The 22,058-nt window shown below is 38.1% G+C and overlaps 1 protein-coding gene across 1 annotated transcript; it reads right to left on the bottom strand.

The window, feature by feature from the left end:
- Window positions 1-1,992: 1,992 nt before the first annotated feature.
- Window positions 1,993-16,728, bottom strand: LOC143893133 (IAA-amino acid hydrolase ILR1-like 4). Its single transcript, XM_077398115.1, has 5 exons — window positions 16,313-16,728; window positions 15,821-15,946; window positions 4,402-4,716; window positions 3,598-3,726; window positions 1,993-2,599 (listed from the first exon to the last, which is right to left on the bottom strand). Exons 1-5 carry the CDS (start codon window positions 16,682-16,684, stop codon window positions 2,192-2,194), a joined length of 1,350 nt encoding a protein of 449 aa, XP_077254230.1. The 5' UTR covers window positions 16,685-16,728; the 3' UTR covers window positions 1,993-2,191.
- Between the last annotated feature and the right edge of the window lie 5,330 nt (window positions 16,729-22,058).

Below are 22,058 nucleotides of genomic sequence, written 5' to 3'. Positions count from 1 at the left end.
AAAATCATTTTCCTTAGAAAAATTTTTCATGGTTGCCAACATGCCCATGCCCAAGTTTGGCGACTATGAACTTTTTTTCCTAAAATGTTTTTTCCCAGAAAAAGAAAATTTCCAAGGTTTTGCATAATCCATAAAAAAAAATAAAAATTCTTGAAATATTTTTCCCTCAAGGCTCCGTTTCGACGTTAAATGGGCCAACTTGCCCGTAACCAAGTTCGGCCACTATGAATTTTTTTTTCCTAAAAATGTTTTTTCCTTTGAAAAAAAAGGGAATTGCTAGTGTCCATCGCAAAAGGGTTTTTGCGGCTTGTCTGTCGCAAATCAGACCAGCCACCTCATTAATGGAGACAACAGCTTTTGTCTCCATTCACGAGGTGGCTGGTCTGGCGTGCAACAGGACCAGCCGCGAAAAGCCTTCTGCGATGGAGCTTGGCAAATCCCAAAAAGAAATATTGCTGTAGGGCCCAAGAGCAAAATTACAGGTCTATTATTTAGCCCTTTTGCAAACCTACTGATTAGAGGGTCAGAAGATATGCTTGGGTTATGGTTTGGATAGAGGGAGAGACAATGACAGGAGAAGGGAATTTTAGAATTTTGGGGATTCCACCGGAGAAAAAAATGCAAAAATCGCTGGGCTGTACACGTCCGATCCATGTGCTTTATTATAGTGGATATGAATTTTTCAAAGCAAAAATATTTTGTAGTTGCTAAATATGCCCATGCCCTTGTTTGGCAACCATGAAATATACATAATTTCAACAACAGGATGATCCCATGTATGTATTGTCGATTTTTCCATAGGATGATCCCATATATAGTCAATTTTTCTATAGGATGATCCCTTGTTTGGCAACCATGTAAGCGTGCATAGTAAGTATTTTTCAAAATGGATTGTACGCCCACACCATTGGATGATCCAAATCATCCATTTGATGGGCCACAACGCAAATAGGTCGTGCCCCAAAAATGATTTTCATAGGATGATCCCATCCCTCCTATCTATAGAGGTTTCCCTAATATGCAGTTCGTAGATCGGAGGGTAAGGATCATTGTATAGAAATGATTTTTTGAGGCACAACCTATTTGCAATGTGGCCCATATCCTTCCCTTGTCCACCCACTCTAGTATATTTATGACTACTCTTTTACACTAAAGGGGGGCGGGGAAAGAAAAGAAGGCGAATTTATTATTCCCCTAATAAAAATGGAGTCAAGAGAGTTGAAAATCACTTGCTGGGATTGAGCCCCTAGCTCAATGGTATATGCTTTGGCCTTCCATATTGAGTCCAGAAGTTCAATACCAGCTTACCAACCAAAACAAAATCTTTTGCTCTAACTTTTAAAATAACTTACATAAAATTAATCAACCCCAAGTAATTCCCACAATTTTAGGATCATTGGTAGAAATTAAGACAGTTGGATCTTATAGAAATCATGACATAAATCATTAATTCCTTGTAAAACTCTCGGAAATACGCCGCAGTAGCAAGGCCATTTTGGTCATTCAAAACTTCAAATTTGTCGAGTTATTCCAGGGAAAATTAAGAAATTCAAAGTGCAAAGGCCATGTCTTGCAGCTAGGAATTTTTTTTTAATGATAAACTGGTAATGAGAGAAGGGCAGGAGGGGTACTTGAGAGGTCGCGAATAGGTAGAGGGTGAGAATATGGCTAACAATAAATCATGGAGTTTTTTGTTTCCATGTTTTTCACTCGGTTCAGTTCCCCCGTGGTGTCTATATATTCATGGTAGCTAAACATGCCCTTAAACAGGACATGACTGGAGATTGGATCGAGTTTTTCAACCTACTCAACCTGAGAACCGACCCAACCAAAGACCCATGATTTTGGAACCCGACCCTAGGGTATCTTCTGGTTGGGTCAAGTTGCAATCTTACTAAACATTCTCCCTTCCTGCCCAAGAATTCTAGAATAACAAAATTCTCAATGGGTCATCTTACAAGTTTAAGAAAAGGCGAAAAAGAGAAAAAACAAAAAAACAAAAAACTACAATACATTCAGCACAAGGTGTGTGAGGTTTGAAAGCAAAGTTTCAATCAACTCACAAGATGAAAATTTACAAAAGCAGAGTAGACTGGTCATGGTCTGGACCCGGTCATGAGATACAAATGTATAGCTTGCCATCTCATGCTGCTTAAAATAGGCTGCTGCATCAATAAATTTATACAACACCTTACAATTCATCATTGATCTTTCCTTTTGGAGATAGGGAAGAAGGATGGAATTCAAGAAGGTACCTTGTAGCCAAAGATGCATGTAATGCCGCGCCATAAGGAAGCATATCTTCATTAATTGTGAAAAATGGGGAGTGTCCACGTTCAAGAAGTACTCGTGACTCGTTCTTCATCCCTAGGAAGAAGTAATATGCGGGAATTGCCTCTGTGAAAAACGCAAAATCCTCGGATCCCATTGATGGTTGAATGTCTCTGACGTTGTGGCTGCCTAGCATATCACTTGCAACACTTAGGAAGTGCTCGTGCAATTCTTTGTTATTTACGGTTACAGGGTCGAAGGGGAATTCTTTTAGGAGAAAGTCGACGGTCGCACTGCACCTTTGTACAGCTGCTTGTGCTACTATAACCTGTTTCATTTTGAAAGCCAATTAGCAAATAGTCCGAGGAGGTTTAACCAGAGTTTCAAAACTCCCCCGCTTCATCATCGACTAACTTGGATCGATCTCAAGTCTCAACCCCAACCCAACGGGTTCTACCTGATTTCGGCTCGGTTCGGGTTGGCATTTCTTCGGGCTAGGGTTGGCTTTAACCCGATTAAATTTTGGGTTGGGTTAGGGTTGAGGCCTTGGGCAACCCTACCCGACCCCAACCCGACCTCGGTCAAATTTTATTGTGATTTTTAAAAATTTTGCGTATAGATTTTTTCTTTCTTTCTTTTTTTTTGGTATTTGTTCTATTTTTGCCCAAGGGTAACCTGAACCCAAACAGAATCAACCCGACCCAATTTGGGAAAAAAAATCGGGTTACACAGGGTCGAGAAATTTAGAGGTGGGTTGAGTTAGGGTTGACCATCGACAATCCGAGGCCCTCGGGTTGGGTTAGGCTTAAGGAAATGGTATCTCGGGTTGGGCTAGGGTTGACCTCAATCCGATCCAACCCGGCCCGAGTTGCACCCTATTGTTTACTTGCCCGAGCCAACTCCCTTTTACCTTGGTTGAGTTCTTGTTCAAGTCCCCATTTTGTCCTACATAGTCAATCAGAACTCTTTTGAGTCTCCTGAGTTATGACTGTCAAACGACTACTCACTTGCATCAACCAAGCACTCGATCGCGCTGTGCCAAGTCGACTGAGATTTGTTTTGGCCACGTATTAGGTCTTGTTTGTTTGGGATTGTGATTGTGGCGACCGATTTTGATTATTGGATTCAAAATTACATTAATATTGAGTCCAATAATCATAATCTGCCTCCACAATCGGCTGCCACAATCCCAAACAAACAGGGCCTAATCGGTCGCCACAATCACAATCCCAAACAAAAAGGGCCTTAGCATGTATCCACGTTTTGAAACAATGGGTTTAACAAACATTTTAGATTGCTTATAATAAGGGTAATTGAGTATCATACCTCCTTGATTCGTTGCTTGAGTTGTGAAAAACTTTCTTTAGAGAAGGCTCGGAAGGTGCCACCAATAGTAACAGAATCTGGGATAACATTGAATGCACCACCCCCTTCAAACTTTGCTACTGTTACTACCTGTAAGTCCAAAGATCATGTTAAGCTAACATATCCAACTAACGGCAAAGGAGAGATGACTCACAAGTTAAAAGGGACAATGGTTTGCTGATAGCCATGTGAAGGATGAAAAATGCAGAATGTAGTTGAGATTTTTCAGAATCCAAAATGCAACCTTTTAGAAGACAAGCCTCTCTTGATAATTGAAGAAAATAGATGAGGAAATCACCCAAACCATCTTCTAATTTTAAGCATATATTAGTCAGAAAATGACAACCCATCTCACTGTTACAAGCTGACACATTTAATGATAAGTTCTGGATTTTTTCAAAATCCAGATAGTAAGTTCTTGATATATAAAAGGGATTATATAAATGATTAAAACTAAATTAAACTTTTAAGTTTTGGAATTTTTTTCCAACACAATAGATAGTAAGTTCTTGTGATATACAAGTGATTATATAAATGATTAAAACTAAATAAAAGCTTCCAAGACATACAAGACATCATTCAAGCAAAGACAAAATAGGGGAATAAACCACTAGGAAGTGATTGAGATAGTTATTTTCTCTCATTTCCTTGTAAAACCGGCTATAACTGATCAGAACTTTGATGACAGAAGAGATCAAAACAAAAATTAAACTATTTTTGCAAGGAAACATGTAAAGAATTGACATAGCTAAAAAAGAAATGCACCTTTGAATCAAGGGGATCAGCTTCACGTGAAACAAGATGTTGCAAGCTAACAACCACGTTGGATGCTGCTACAATTGGATCTATTGCCTGCTGAGGGATGGCGGCATGGCCTCCCTTCCCACTTATTACTGCCTTAAAGAAGCCACACCCAGCCAATATTGGGCCAGGCCTTGAGGCCACCACGCCAATAGGTACAGTAGTCGAAGAATGCAACCCAAAAATAGCTTCCACATTTTCCAGAACTCCAGCTTCTATCATTTTCTGCGCACCCCCACCTATTTCTTCGGCTGGTTGAAAGATGAGGACAACAGTTCCCTGTTCCAACAACAAGATTTATAAAATTCTCCTCTTATGACATGCTCAATTTATATTTCATTGGAAGCTGTATAAAACACTAAACAGCTAAGCATCTCTTGTTCTAATATTACCACTAAAGGTATCCTTTTCATGAGATGCAAGAAATATATTTAACCATGATTTAGTCGGCACTATGAATTTCCAGCAGACACGTGTGTTGACAAGTATAGACACTCCCTTTGGTGCTGCTAGAACTGTCAGACTTAATGTGAGCGGGTCGAAATGTTATCGTACCATGTTGTGTGAAATATTATTTATTATCGAATAATTGTGCTTACCTTCTCTTTTATCATTAACTCTTCTTTAACCAATATTTGTTGTTATCCCTACTCCCCTGAAATTAAAACATTAAACAAACACTCTTCCATTATTATATTCATTGCATTCTATTAGTCTCCTTTTCTCGATGCATATAGGAGATTGAAGATAATTAGATTAAACTAATAAATGCACCGTTATTTGATTATCTTGAGACTCAATTTTTTTTCTCCTGAATGGCTCTTTGAAACTTACAATTGCTTAAAACAAGATTTATTAGCTTATTAAATGAATAACATATTTATTTTATTGCAAATTATGATTACTAATCAGTAATTTTATATATTAGTATGCATGCAGGTGTGTCCCTGCTTCTAGATTTTCAGGGGCTGCCATGTATAAGGAAATCTTGAGTGCAAGAACTAAGTAAATCTTGAGTGCAAGCAAAGTAAATCTTGAGTGCAAGCAATTTTCATGGGTATGCAAGCAGGTGTGTCCCTGCTTCTAGATTTTCATGGGTATTTAGCATTTTTTATTCATCTCCCAAGTTTCAGGTATCTCTTTACTCAATATAGCAAGAACTAAGTAAATCTTGAGTGCAAGCAATTTTTGGGTGCACTGAAAATTACTAAACAAAACACAAAGATACATCAGGAAACAAACTCAATTATGCCTCTTCGGCTATGAGTATGGAAACCGTGTCATTAATTCTGTACAGCAAATTTCATTACAAAAGTGACTCTCTATACAGAGAGGCCTAGAGTCTATAACTGTCACAATATTCCTCAGGAATTCATCTAGCCAAAACACTGAAAGGACTCCTCAGTCCCAAATCTGATTCTACATTGAGCAAAAATCACTGATTGACATTTCTGAGTAACAAATACTTGGCCATTCTCTGATTGATAAATTTGAACATTATTTTTTTTATTGTATAACTTTACCCAATGATCCCATAGTGTTGAAAGCACGTTGGAAGTATCGGTACCAATATACACATTCAGTAAAAATCTATTTGTTGCATTTAATAAAATTTAGTTGTCATTAAAAAAAAAATGTATAAAATCTATATGTTTAAGAAGGTAATGTGGTAAACCTTAAACCCATAGGTACCACAATATCTTTATGCAGCTGGAAGTCCTTTATAGCCTTGTATGATATTCATATGATGAATTCATTAGAAAGTTGCATAACTACCAATGACTATTGTTCATTTTAATGGGATCGACGACTATTGATATTTGCTGTAATATAATGGACAATGTATAGTGATTGCTGTTAGTACAGTTTGACTCGTTAACTATTGAGTGTTCCTTTATGTCTATTAGGATGTTATATTTAACTGTGCATTCGATGGTAACATCTAATTTTAGTATACACATTGGCATGTAATGTATGGAAAGTTAATATAAATACAGTGGCTTACAGTGCAAGATAGAAAAGAACTCAAGTATTCAAAATGTACAACACTAACCTACCAAGGTTGTGCTTCCATCTTGACGGGAGGATTTAGAGAGAGAGTTCTGGTGCGGGAAGGTACTCAAGAGAGAAGAGCAGAGGTAATGACTGGAGAAAGGGCAGCACTCAAAAAGAGATTATGAACTTAAAAAAGTGCTCTGCAAAGGGTAATGATGGAACTATAGAGATGCGGGGAATAGTTCCTCCTCCACATGTTGAGATAGTAGGGGAGTTTACTGTGCAGTGAAAGTGGTGGGCTTTGAAGATGTGCCTTGCCACATTCTCCGATTTGAGTGTCACAAATAACACCAAATATAACTGAAGAAAACTAGGTGTGGCACCACAGAAGGGAAGAAACACAAGTTCAAAAGCTTGAGGAGCTTTCTTGTTGAGGAGGACAACATGAACAGTATAGCAAGTACCGGGTCGATGTTCTAAGGTCGAGGCGCTAGGGTTTTTATTAAAAGAGTACGGGATGTGCTTTCATATAAAAAAAAGTTAAGAAGGAAACACATTTAAAGAAAAATTTATAGGATTCACATTTTAAAAGAGACAATGATGAGTCGGATTTGCCCGAAAAAATAGGATTCGTGCGGGACACAGCTACTACAAGAATCCAGACGTGTCCCATGTGAATCCATGTCCGATTCGTGTGTGGAGACGTGTCGACACGGATTCGGCATAGGGGCAAAAAATCCATGCAATAAAGCAAGTAATAAGCCCTCCACAGGTGCATGGACACATAGAGAATACGTCATATACAAAGCAGGAAAGTGCTTGTAATGCATGGAGATGAAAGTGAAAGACAGCAAGACCTAGTGAATATTCACGTAAGGATGAGAACACTAGGTTAGGGACCTTGAAGTTTGTATTCTGGTTAGAGAAGAGGTGCGGAAAGGAGAGCCAAAAAGTGAGGGGAAAGGGAAAATGAAAAGATAAAGGGGAAATTGAAAAGATAAAGGGCAAGTGCGGAGAGGCAGCAATTAGATGTAGGAGGTGGTCAAAAGGGGGGGCAGTTCTACCATTCGAAAAACATAAAAGAGGGGGCAGTTCTAATAATTTACAATGGAGATGTTACCTTGGTACTTAAGGGGGAAGGGGAGCATGGAATAGTGAATGTCAAATGAGTGGGTAGAGAAGAGGGAGGGGTAAAGATTGTGTCCATGTGGCCCATCCCAGTGCATTGGAGCATTTTGTTGGACAACGGGGCGAGGTAAAATCGTCACTATTGACTACCATATAAACATGAAACGAAGAATTCAGAGCATTTGTTGTAAATTTCTTTTTTTAAAGGTGAAAGTTTTATTCATTGGTGTAAGAATATTTGATGGGGACATCAACAATGGGTGTGGATTCAAGGTTTACAAGCATAGACGTAGACGCGACTGATGGCGGGGACTCTAGCATGAGTGACAGACATTGTCGTCTTTTCTTATTATTTAATTTCTATTTTCGTCATTTTATTTGTACCCTACTTTTTAGGCATCAAATCTCATCCGTTTGGTGTGTTTTTGGTATTATTAGAAAGGTTTTTTCAATTACCTATCTAATGGGCCCAAGATCACAGGATTTGGATGTGTTCTGAGCAAGTTGTGAGTGTTTTCAGGAAGTGGTATAGTTCTATTACGGGATTACTATTTTAGGTGAGTTTTTAGCTTTATTTAGCTTTGCTTTAGATTAGATGAATGGTTGAGATTAGTTTCTAACTTTAAGTTATCTTCTGGGGTTTCTTTTCCTATAAATATACATCTTATGAAAGTAATGTAAGAGACTTTTGGAATATTGGATAGAATGGAGAATTTTTGTGAACGCTATTGTGGCTTGGACTTCTTCTTCTCTTCTCCTCTTGGTGGCTTGGGGCCATTCTTCTCAACCCCCTCCCATCTTCTCACTTCTATTCTCCTCTCAAATCAGGCATAAACAAGTAAGTCATTAGTTCTTCAATCCAAAATCCAAATATCTCCTACATCGTTTAAGATCTCATCTTGAAACTTTGAATGACTTATTTTGGGATTGAACTTTGAATGACTTATTTTGGGATTAAACCTTAGCCATAGCAATAAAAATTCATAGTTTTACAACCCCTTTCGAGGCCAATCAATTTTTCACACCTTTCAAGCCCCAAAACTTGCTTTTGGAGATTGAAAGCGTAATCGGCCAACGTAGCAGCCCCCGCTAAACCTGAAAATCTGATTTCTTTCATCGTTTAAAACTATTATCTTTCAACCCACAGCAGTTTATCCAGAATTTCCATATCTGTCAAAATTACCAAAATACCCTTTTGACCTAAATTGGACCGATTTGACCCCATTTGTTGCTGCAGAAATTTATTACTGTTTTTTTCATTGGATTATTGCTGATTTCGCATCAAAATAAGGTTTAATTCATATGTTTTGGTACTGTTTTAATTATTCTACTTGGTCGCACATTTAAAACCCCGTTTTAGCCTAATTTTGCCCTTAACTAGTTACCCGAAAGACCCTTTAACTGTCGACTAATTTGTTTAAGGTTTATTTCATGCTAATTCTGTTCTTTCTCATTATTTAATGCAAATTTAAGCCTCAATATTGTTGCTGTCCACCAATTAATTATGCCTTAAATCAACCCTAGTTAACCAGTAGGTGTCTTTAGCCTCTTAAGAGTTAGCCCGAAACTTTCCTAGAACCCATTATCCCATTAGGAATGTAGGATTTTCCCTCGTTTAGGTATCGTCCTGCATCAATATTACATCAAAGGGGACGAGGCATCCAATGTATGTAAACACCATATAGCAAAGAGTCTGAGTAACTCCGACATTACCCATTACTTCCTTGGAACCTACGGGCAGACTCACCAAGCTCCCTCCACTCGCCCTACCCAGCTCAAACACGATATAGATACATTTTGGTAGGCAAAGGAACAACCTATAACTCAAGACTTGCTCAGCTCCCTGCAAAATGATCCCTCACCAGTAACAACCTAGAATTGCCCAAGGCTTGAATAATACCCTTCATCTGTGAAAGATGAGAACCTTGCGTATATTGGTAGCTGATCAAGCTGGTCGCATATTAAATTCGGCCCAGCCACCCCTGCTGTGATGCCCTCACAATGGTGGTCATTGCGATACAATACAGTACTCCGATCCTAAAGACCTGACCAACACAATCCAAACTAATGGTCAATAGCCTCCATGGACTCTCACTACACTCCATCCTTTGCAGACCACCTCATGTGCAAGAACTTTCGGTTTAGAATTATGCACAGATCTCGGATTTCTGTGATAATATTATCTAGATTCTACTATCCTGATGCTTCACAACTGGCCCACGATAAGACGTTTGATGAATCACCTGCTATAATCAAAGGTGATGGCTCCCTTTCACAAACCATTTTGGCCCCAAGAGTAGGGCTCTTGCCTCGGCTTCATTGGATCCATAAATTCCGATTGGGCAAGAAAATGAGAAGATCTTGTGTCTGTTATTGTCACGGAATACGCCACCAATCTCTGCACGGCTCGGGTTCCCTTTTGCGCTACCATCAAAATTAAATTTGATCCAGCTGTCCGGTGATGGGCTTCATTTTGGTGTTACCTTTTGTCTTTATCTCTCTTTCCAAAATGATAGACTTCCAACTTCTTAAGACTTTCCCCATGGAGTATGCCGTGAAAGTGGAATTACTCTTCCTCCACACAACAAGGTCAATTTTAATGTCTGTTATTATCTTTCCCAATCTATCTTCCTTTTCTTCGAAGATGTGTCTGTTTCTTTCCAAATGGGCCGCTACTCCAACGTAGGATTGTTTTCTTTACCGATCCATGGAGCAGGGGCGATGCCAGAAATTTTGCACTAAAGGGGGGCAAAAATTATAGTAATTTTTTTTCTCCAAACAAATGAAAGCAATATTATAGTTTCCAAAAAAAACCCTCATATATATTCCATCACCAACATACATTGAGGTAAACAAAAATGACATCTTACAATTTTAGAGTGCAAAACCTAATAACATGACCCATAAGAAAATTTTATAGGCTTCCTCGACGTGGTCTCAATTTTTGGAAACGACACATGATTGTCTCATCATCGATGTTACTAAAAATATCCTTCTCAACATATGGAATCAAGCAATCGGCCATAAATTGATCCGACATTCTATTGCGTAATTGATTCTTCAAGATCTTCATGGCAGAAAAGGCCCTCTCAACGGTTGCAGTTGTGACTGGTAAAATTAGTACCAATGTAATGAGCTTGTAAACAAGTGGATACAAGGCATGTGTTCCCTTCTCAACCATTTTTTCAGCAAGATCTCCAATTCCTTTCAAATTCACAAAGTGAGTATTGGATCTCATATCAAGAATATATGTTTCAAGTTGGTTGTCTAATTCTTTTGTAGAATATTGAACTTCTGGAAATTCTTTTAGATAAAACTTAGAGAGTCGAATCAACTTCTCTTTATCAAATGCAAAAAATGAATCACTTGGATTCAAACATGCCACACATAGAAGCAACTCTGTATTTGCTTCATTGAAACGACTATTGAGCTCTTGAAGTTGCAAGTCTATAACTTGAAAAAACAATTCAACTTGAAAATGGTGCAAGATGGTTCTTTTATCTACATGCCGTCGCACTCTTCCGGGAACAACATAAGTATCAACCATGTTAGGGACTTCTATGTCATGTTTGGCACAAAATGAAGAAATGTCATCTAACAAAGAATTCCATCCATTGTCTCGCATCAATTGTAGTCGTTGTTTTGATATTCTCACTAATGTCATGGCATTCACAATATCTTGATTCTTCCTTTGCAATGCTTGCGACAATTCATTTGTAATTCCCAATAAACTTATCATCAAATGAAGGAAAAATGTGAATTCAAAAGTTTACAATGATTTCAAGAGATTATGTGCTTCATGACTTTGATCTGAACTTAACTTCATATCTTTGACAATAAGATCAAGCACATCAAGAATAGAGGAAAACATATATTCCAAACTAACCAGTGTTCTATAGTGTGAGCTCCAACGTGTATCCCCCGAACGTTTGAGTGTGGTCTCTTGATTAAGTCCTTGTCCATTTGAAAGCTCACCATTTTCAAGTGCTTCCTTAATTTTAGCAAGTTGAATCTCCTGAAGAATATCATGGCGCTTACAAGAACCCCCAACCACATTTACTACATTTTTAACTAAAAAAAAGAGATCGGAGATGTTCATATTTTTCTTTGCACCACCAACTAATGCCAACTGTAATTGATGAGCAAAACAATGAACATAGTAAGCATATTCATTCTCCTTCAAGATTAGTGCTTTAAGACCATTAAACTCCCCTTGCATGTTACTTGCCCCATCATATCCTTGACCACGAAGTCTCGATATGCTCAATTTATGCTTGGCCAATAATGCTTCAATTTCTTCCTTAATGGATGTAGCACTGGTGTTGGGAACGTAAGTAATACCTAACAAACACTCAACCACATGCCCAAGCTTATCTACATAACGTATAACTACGGCCATTTGCTCTTTGCTAGAAACATCACGAGCTTCATCAACCAAAATAGAAAACAATGAATCCCCAAAATCATTAATGATTGAGTTAGTGGTTTCAATTGCACAAGCACTCACTATATCCTTTTGGATATCTGAAGTCACTAGTTTGAGATTCCCAGGACACTTCTCCACACAAACCCTCTTCATATCTTCATTAATAATGGTGCGAGTCACAAGATTCATCATGCCCGCGAAAAGGTAAACCTTGTTCTAAAAGGAATCGAGCATTCAAAACTGAAGCATGCAAGCGAATTCGATAGTCACTTTGTTGTTGCTCTGTTTGCTTATTTACCAACGCTTCAATATGTTGCTCTTAATTCCTAAAAGCTTCACATTTACTCGAAGCTTGATTATGAGCACTATTAGGACCCCCTATATGTTTTCCAAATCTCTCTACTTTCTTCCAATTAGAGAATCCCTTAACAACAAAAGCATCACAACTTCCCACATGCTCCTTACTATCCGATTTAAAAAGATAGCAACACAAACAATAAGCCGCGTCTTTTGCAATGCTATACTCCAACAAAGTAGGATAATCATCAAACCACTTTTGATTAAACCGCCTATTCTCTTTTCCTTGCATAATTTGAGGGAAATCGTGATTACGTGGTTGAATTGGACCCATTGCTAAGTATATCATTCGAACTTTTGCCCTATCATTAGGATGATAATCAGTTATTGGCCTTCGTAATCCGGAATCAGCAGGAGGATTTTTAGGATCAAGTTCCAATCGAATTCTTTTAGAATTTTCTCGTTCTTTGGTGGAGACACTTGAAGTTGTAGGAGGGGTTATCGACTTTAATGACGGTATTCTCGAAAAATATTTTTCCATACCTAAAAAAACAAACAAGAAAGACAAAGAACTTCTATCACTATATCACAAAAATATTTAATTATTAATCACTATATCAATGTAAAAGAATGCTAAAAAAATTATTCACTAACTATTGATTCAATAACAATTAGTAATGACTTACCCTAAATAAAAAGCTTCCACAGATCAGAACCCAATAAATTGAAAACCCAACAAAAAAAAACTACAAAACTAAATCAATAAGCAATAAGCCAATAACCATAGTATGAGATGGAGATCCGAACACTAAACATAGAAATCACATCTTCAAATCTTCAATGCCACCCTAAACAAGCCATCGTAATAATATTGCCTCAAATCACACCCCAACAAAAAAAAACCCAAAATCAGAAATTTTCTATGAACAAAAAGAACCCAAAACCCTTACTAAATAATATAAAAAGTATGAAATCTAGTTTAAAACTACATAGAAGATGAAATCGCAGCCACAGAAAGCAATATACGGATGAAAAACTAAAAAACGATGAACCAAAAACCCCCAAATCAGAAATTCAGAACCCTACCATGAAATTAGTTGCAAAAAAATCAAAAAATGAGAGCATATAGTCATCTAGATGAAACTCGAACCCAAAAACCCCCAAATCAGACCCAAAGAGATGATATTCCATGGTTCATCTAATCATCTTCCACCAGAATACTAGAATAGCAGAATGTCTGCTTTGAAGTTTGAACAAAAAAAAGGGCAAAAAATGAAAAATGGGAGAGAGAGAGAGAGGGGGGGGGGGGGGGGAAGTACCTGGCTGCAAAGCCTTCATTTTTGCCGGAAAAATGAAGCCACCGGCTCGCAGGCCACCGACGAGCTGCACGAGCAGATGGTGAGAAGCACAGGCAGCTAGGGGTTTTTTCGCCAAAGAAGTCACGTGAACACGTGAAGAGGTTTCCAGAGAAATGAAAATAAAAGGGGGTAAGTGAAAGTAAGTAAGTATAAAAAAATATTAAAAAAATAAAAGTATATTTTTTTTTCACAAAAAAATAAGGGGGGCAATTGCCCCCCTTACGTTTCAAGTGCCATCGCCACTGCCATGGAGCACCCATGACATTCCAAAGTTCCTAATGATCACCTTCCATATCTTGAAAGAGAAGTTGCAATGTAGTAGCACATGATGTAATGTTTCTTCCTCTTCCTTGCAGAAGATGCATATTCTTCCTCTTTTTCCTATTCAATCGCTCACAAGTATTAAGGCAACAAAAGAATCAACCAACCTCAACTCAACTCAACTCAACAAAGCCTTTGTCCCAAACTAGTTGAGGAGAAGACTTAGGATGATCCTATGAATCTGATTTCTTGTGGACACCTTATCTAGGTAAGGGCCCCTTCCAAATGAATGCTTTGGATCACCTTAAAAATGTGGGCCCACCTTGTTTGTGTGTGTATATATATACGCACAAACATAGAGAGAGAGAACGATAAGACATTCAATTCTAAGCTCTTCCAATACAAACCCTGACAGAAAACCTCTCATTTTTTTAGATTTGTAGCCCAAGAGATGCCAAGGTACCATTTTAAGAAACACAGCCTTTAGAGAGAAGCATCGTCCTCACTGTAATCAAGAGACAGAAAAATATATGTACATACAATGCACAAAAAACGGTCTATAGAATTCCTAATTGAAAATAGATGCAGATATCCCTGCTGTAGAAAGAGCTAATGTTCAAAAATCTTAAAAGATGCTACACCTGGACTAATCATAGATGAAAAAAAGCGGTACCCACACTCATGTTTTTGTTTTTTTTTTAATGATAGCCATTATATTACTGAAAGGACCGGGATGGTCAAAATACAACGGAGAGATACAACCGAAATACAATAGAGAAACAACAAAGAGAAAAATAGGAAACGCAAGGGGGGCATATGGTCAAACAAAGTTAGCTCAATACTATTCATTCCCTGTCTAGCTTAGACCATCCGCCACTTGATTAGCCGAACGACGAACATGATTGAAGGCTAGACAAGAAAATCCTTCACAATCAAGCATCTCATAAAAAAGGCTATTAAATCTTCATGGATGAGAGTTCGAATCTTGAAGCCATCTAATAACGTTCATGGAATCTCCTTTAACCATCACATTAGATACATGACCTTTATCAAGTTTTATTCCTTGATGGACTGCACGGACCTCCCGCCTCCGTTGCATTCGTTACCCCAATAGGACCAGGAAAAGCCCAAATCGTCTCTCCCAATTCATTTCGCAATACCCACACTCATGTATGAGAACAAACTTGTGCAATCAGGGATTAAATGAAATTGCTCAGCATTGTGATACTAGTCCCACTTAAAACATAACAATCATGTTTGACATGAACATGAACAAAAAGGTGAACTTCGTAAGACCATGAATAAAAATCAGATTCCATAAGAATCAGGAAATGGATGCAAGTATGCTGAAAAATGGTGAGAAACATGAAGTTTTTTCTTTCAAGCATTACAGGTACAAAGGGATGAATATATCTATATCAACCTAATTAATTGCTTAAAGAAGAACTATGAGAATGTTGATGTCTTGTATTCTGGCATTATGTAGGATTCTAGCATTATACAGGACCTTAATGGAATAATGGTATTATACGGGACCTCACGGAATAATGATATTATACATGACCCTTACGTTAAAGGGTATTTCAGTAATTTTCTCGATGTAGTGGCATTGATATATATATATAAGTCACATTTTAGGGTTATGTAGAGGTTTACTTTGTGTTTTCTTGAAAAAGACAAGTTTGTAACCCTAAAAGCCGAAATAGTGAAAACTCTTCTCCCATAGACCTAGGCACATTGCCGAACCACGTAAATCTTGTGTTTTTTTTTTTTTTTGTGTGATTGTGTTTCTTTGCACCGTTTCTTAACCTTTGTTGCAAATTGTGTCTGATCCTTATTTGAGAAGCTATTTCTCGGTTTTCAGAGAACCAAGAAAAGGTTGAAAATCAACATCAAAAGACAGTACGAGGAAATCGACCTGTAAATTCTCTCGATGCTCTTGAAGAATCTTTGCAGCGCCAAGCAGCATCGCGACATGAGAATCATGCCCGCAAGCATGCATCTTCCCAGGAATTTTACTCTTATGCTCCCACTCCACACCCTCCTGTATAAAAAACAGACAGACCATACAAAATATGATAAGGCACTGTTCTATAGAGAGAGAAAAAAAAGAGTGAGAAACAGAAGAAGAATTAGAAGAGAAAGGTTAATTCAAGGAAACCCAAACCTCCAACTAATATTGATAATTTTTCTATATTCTTTCTCTTACAGTCAAGCCCTTCTTTATGCTAATTCAATCCTAATTAACTCCTTAATTCAACCACATAATTACTCCCTAAATCAAGCAATTACAACTTATAATTATTCCCTAAATCAAGCAATTACAGCAGTAGGCACAGGTTCCTAACAAAATAGCACAAATTCAAAAAAAAAAAAACACAAGAAAGAAAACTTCAGAAATCAAATATACCTGCATAGAAAGAGCATCCATGTCTGCTCTTAAAGCCACAAAAGGCGGCCTACCTGTCCCAACAAAACCAACAACGCCTGTGACTGCAACAGGATACTTGTATGGAATACCCATGTCCTCTAGTTTTGTTCTGATCAGCTTACTGGTCTCAAATTCTTCAAAACCAAGTTCTGGGTTCTCATGTATTCTCCTCCTCACATCTACCATCCACTCCACAAGCTCTTGTTTCTTGGCAGAATTAAGAAAATTCACAGTGAGTTCTGCCAACTCTTTTGAGTTCAATGAAGAATTGCATAGAGTGGGCAGTAAAAGGAGAAAGATGAAAGAGACCCATTTGCAGAAACCCATGTTTTGGCCTCTGCAACTGAGCATTTGGAGAGAGAGAGGGGCGTGGAAAATATGGAAAATGATAAACCGTTGATTAGTGAAGTAATTTATGTTGAGTGAACCAAGAGATGTTCTACAAGATCAACGGTCTTGATTTTATTCCTTCATGGACCAAAATAAAATTTCCTTTCTGGGTACTGTTCCTCTTGTAAATCGGTGAAGTGATAAGCTCTATGAGAGAGCCTTTATCTGGGCCCAAAAAAATCCTAACTACAAGATGATCTAAACCATTCGATCAATGGCTTTGAAAATTCAACGGCTAAGAAAAAGAGGACCAGCACAAATACTTCAAGTTATGCAATCATTTATGTCTGTAAATCAGATGGCTCCAAATGAAGGATCTTGATCACGTTGAATCACATGGGTGGGACCCAAGTTAAGCTTTGCAGAAGCTCTTAGGTCCTGTTCGTTTAAGATTATGAAAACCGATTGTGAGTGATAAACCGATTAGTAGGGGAGGCTGTTTGTAGGGCCGGCAACGGGGCGGGTCGGGGCCAGATGTTGGGGTCCCCTACTCCTTCCCCTCCCCACTGCGGGGATGGTGGGGAATCCCCCTCCCCTCCCCTTCCCCGCCCCGCATCTTTCGGGGACAATCACTTTACTTTGTTAAATGTTAGGTTTAAAACTAAAGATTTGCTAGGGACAATCACTTCAGGCATGTTGCGGCTTGGCTGTTGCATGTGAGAGTAGCCACACAACCCACATAGGCTAAGATTTTGTCTTATTCATTTTATTAACATGGGGACAAAGGTGGTTGCTCTCAGATTCATTTAATTGATCAATAGTCCCTAGCAGATCCCTAATTCCCAATCCCACTTGCCAAAAAGTACTGTACTTGCCACACCATAGGAAGATCCAAACCGTCCATTTGATGGGCACACCATACTACCATAGGCATAGGATGATCCAAACCTTCCACTTGATGGGCACATTGTAGGATAATCGAAACTGTCCATTTGATGGGCCACAACGTAAATAGGTTGTGGCCCAAAAATCATTTCCATAGGATAATCCCAACCCTCTTATCTATAGAGGAATTGCATATTATGGTACCTTCTATAGATCGGAGGGTTGCAATCATCCTATGGAAATGATTTTTGGGCCGCAATCTATTTATGTTGTGGCCCATCAAATGGACGGTTTGGATGATCTATGGTGTGGCATATAAAGTACTTTTAAATTGTAGCCTATTAAATGGACGGTTTGGATCATCCTATGGTATAGCCCATACATTACTTTTTGAAAAATAATGGACTATACGAGAGCACACCATATAAAATCTCATCACTCATCAGAGAGATGTTGCCTTTATTTGGGGGAGGGAGATTTTCAAAGAATTTACTGTTGCCTTACAGTGATGGTTCGATGGAGAGATTTTAGGGATTTCTAAGGGTAATATACTAATATAATGAGGGACAATGCCCAATGGATTATGGGTAAAAGAAAACATAAAAAGCTATTTCAGGGACAAAACTGTACTAATGGAAATTATGAAAATTTTGGGGGGATCTTGTAAATATGTTTTGATCCAAGGGGTTTCTAGTAGTTTTCCCAAAAAAAAAAAAAAAAATTAAAAAAATACAAGAAAAAAATGGCATTAATGCGGGGCGGGGCGGGGCGAACTCCATCCCCTTCTCCTCCCCTTCCCTGCACCGGGGAATTTTTTAAATCCCCTTCCCCACTCAAATCGGGGAACCCCCTCCCCAAGGGGGGCGGGGCGGGGCGGATCCCTGCTTTTCCGGGTGAAATTGCCAGCCCTAGTGCCTGTTTGGATGCAGATTGGAATTTTTTTTCCTTGAAAATAAGTTTTCGAATATTTCATTGACTTTTTTTTATCCAAAAAAATAAAATAAAAATTCCTTGTTTTTAAGGAAAACATCAAACCTACTAGACCTTAGAAGTTAGAACATTATTTCCAATGGAATATTCTATAAAAATATTAATTTTCATATTTTCCTTTCCTAGATCCGAGCACTGCCTCGTGTTTGGACTGCAAGAAAAACATCTCGACACAAAAAAAATAATTCTTTCTACAATTTAGAAGGAAATGATATGATCATAGTTAATTTACAGGGATATTATCATTGATGGAAGGTCCCTCTAAATAAAAATTGAATAGAGTTGGCTCGAGTTATCTTTGTTATTAAAAAACGAGAAATATTCTTCCTTTCCAAACTTTTCCAAAAAAATCCTGCAATCCAATCGGGGGATAGGATCATCCAATCACGGTGTACTAAAGGTGGGCTCGACAAGTGTAGGGCCAGAAAAAATCAGGTTTAATACGGTATTGGTTAGAAAAAAAGTAGTAAAAAATGGTCAAGCAAACAAAAACATGTGTTTAATACATTTAAAATATTTTCATGTACTTGGGTAAAATTGAAACGGTGGGAAAAAAAAAAACGCATGTAATACGTTACAACGCTTTTTAAATGTGTTTAAACATTTTCCTCGGGAAGAAAATGATGTAAAAATTTAAAACAATCTACTAAGTGCATGTTTGGCGTACCGTTTAAAACACCGTTTGGCGTTTGAAACACCGTTTTGGGGCCAAATGGCCGTTTGTGAGTGTTTGGGTGCGCAGCTACTGTTTGAAACGCCGTTTGAAACACCGTTTTGAACCCTCAAAATGGCGTTTTGCAAACGGAGGGGAGGAGGTCTGTTTGCAAAACGCCGTTTTGAACGGAGTTTTTGGGCTGTGGGTTTTTACGTGTTTGCCCTCATCAAAACTCATTTTTACGTATATGCTTGCGATTTTATGCGTTACGTCAAATACCAAAAAAGTGGGGGTGTTAATATCATTCTTGAGGACACAAATTTGTTAAATTGTAAATATTTAATTCAAAACAAGGTGCTGCTGATATCATTATATGATCACTTAATTTTGATTTTTTAAAGACAAAAGAATTAAAAAAAAACCCTAGTTTCTTACTTTGTTCATCTACTTTGCAAAGTTGCAAACCCTCTCACGCCTCACTGCCTCAGCGCCTCCACTCATCCGTCAAATTCGGCAAATCCAGCCGTTAAGAAGAAGAAGGAGAAGAACCCCAAAGGTATAGCCAATTTTATTTTTTTTGGCAATGATGTTTAATTTTAGTAGTGTTTGAATGAGATCCTAATGACCTTTTAATATTGGGCCTAATAAGAGAGTAGTTGAGTTACATTGAGGCCAACCAAACAATGCCCTTTTTGGTCATTTTACCACTAAAACTCTGTTTTGGGGCATTTGCAACCAAACACACAATACCTCCGTTTGCCGTTTAATATGCCGTTTTGATCTGGCCAACTAAACATAAAAACGCCGTTTGGCAAAACACCATTTTGCAAAATGGCGTTTTAAACGCTATTTCAAACGGTACGCCAAACACACACAGGGAACTTGCAAAACTCCTTTTTTTCGTTTAAAACAAAGTTTTGCTAACTATGGATGTGACTTGTGAGCTATAAATAATGGGGAAAATGATATAAAGACATGGTTTTGTCAGGATTGTCCTAAACAGACCTCTTAGTATTAGGGGTGGACATAGTTCGGTTCGGTTTTGGGGCATACCCAGAACCGAACTATATATAATCGGTTCCCTAAAATTGGAACCAAAACCGAACCATATAAGTTTGGAACCGAACCGAACCAGAACCATATATAATCGGTTCGTTTCGGTTCGGTTCTGGGTTTACCTAACCGAACTACAAACAACCAAACAGGTATATATGGACTACAAACATGCCCTATCAAATTATACGTTAACATGTATATATGGACTACAAACAGGTGTATATATATACCTGCATATCAAAGTTTTGGGCAATTCCTAATATACATTATCCAATGCATATCAAAGTTGGGATAACATTTATATATGGACTACAAACAGGCCCTATCAAATTATATATGAAGTTATGAACTACAAATTTGGGCAATTCCTAATATCCATTATCAAATTTGGGATAACATTTATATATGGACTACAAACGGGTCCTAATATACATTATCCAATGCAAAAATCAGATTAAACCAATTCCTCAAGTAAGTAGGGTCGGTTCTCGGTTCCGGGATCCCAAACCTAGAACCGGACTGAACATCCACCGGTTCCAAATTTTCTGAACCGGAACCGAACCATATATAGCTGGATCTGAACCGAACGAACCAAATGTGCCGGTTCTATTCGGTTCCCCGGTTCGAACCAGAACCATGTCCACCTCTACTTAGTATTGTCATGTATGGCTAAATAGGAGGATATTTGTCATTTTATAAAAGATTGGTAAGTAGCCCAGTAGGGAGAGTTTTTAGGACGAGCTTTCATAAGGGTGTGTCTACTTAGCAGTTCTCATAATATGATATGGTCTTCAAATTAGGCCACAATCACAACAATTGGTGCTATGTTTGACAACTAGAACAACTATTAGATCCATTTTTGTCATTATCCGAGTTGTAAAACCACAATTAGACTAATTTGAACCGCTATTGGACCCTTGAACCACTAATTTTTCTTTTGTTCCAGTACTTCACATATAGAACCAATGTTGTCTTACACAAAATTACGCCATTATCACAACAATTGGTGCTTTGTTTGACATTTGGAACCACTATTACCTCAACTTGTACTACTGTATGAATTGTGAAACCACAATTAGACATATTTGAATCACTATTGGACCATCTGAACCACTAATTTATCGTTTGAAGCCACTATTTCAAATGTGAAGCCACTATTATCTTACACAAAATTGGCTACTAAGACAACAATTGGTGCTATGTTTGACAAGTAGAACCACTAATAGATCCACTTATGGCATCATCTGAGTTGTAAAATCACAATTTGATCTATTGGTAGTTCAATTTCGTCTAATAAGAGGAGCTATAAGGGCATTTCGTACATTGACATTAAAATATTTTATGTAGAGATTTTGTCATTTTGAAAAGTCCCCTTTTGAGGTGTCATTTCATATTTAAAACCTTTCACATTCATTTTCCCTATATGCTCTTGCTGGAAGTTGGGTGGGGTATTAGGAGAAGAAGAAGTCAAAGAGGAGAAGACAAGAAGATTAGATTGGGAGAAGAATAGTGGAAGATTGACCGGGTGTCTTTGGTTGCGCGGCAATCCGCAAGAAGATTAGCGGAAGATATAGGGGTGCCATTATCAAAATGGAGGGTGGAAGAGAGCTGTTGCATGAGAGAGCAGCCACCTCATATGAATTAAATGAATAAAAATCTGCTGAAAAGTGAGCCTATGTGGCTGCTCTCTAATGCAACAGCCGGCCTGCGAAATCCCTTCTTCGATGGTCCCAACCCACGGCTACCTTGAAAAAAAATTTCATTCAATATTAGTTTGTCAACCTGTGAGAGAGGAACATTGGAGTGGGA

Source organism: Tasmannia lanceolata, unplaced genomic scaffold (genome assembly GCF_043159265.1).
Source record: "Tasmannia lanceolata isolate RefF3 unplaced genomic scaffold, GAP_Taslan_0.1 ptg000015l, whole genome shotgun sequence".
NCBI classification, from domain to species: domain Eukaryota; kingdom Viridiplantae; phylum Streptophyta; class Magnoliopsida; order Canellales; family Winteraceae; genus Tasmannia; species Tasmannia lanceolata.
Note: the sequence above shows the minus strand (reverse complement) of the source record. Positions and strands in the feature narration are given on the sequence as shown.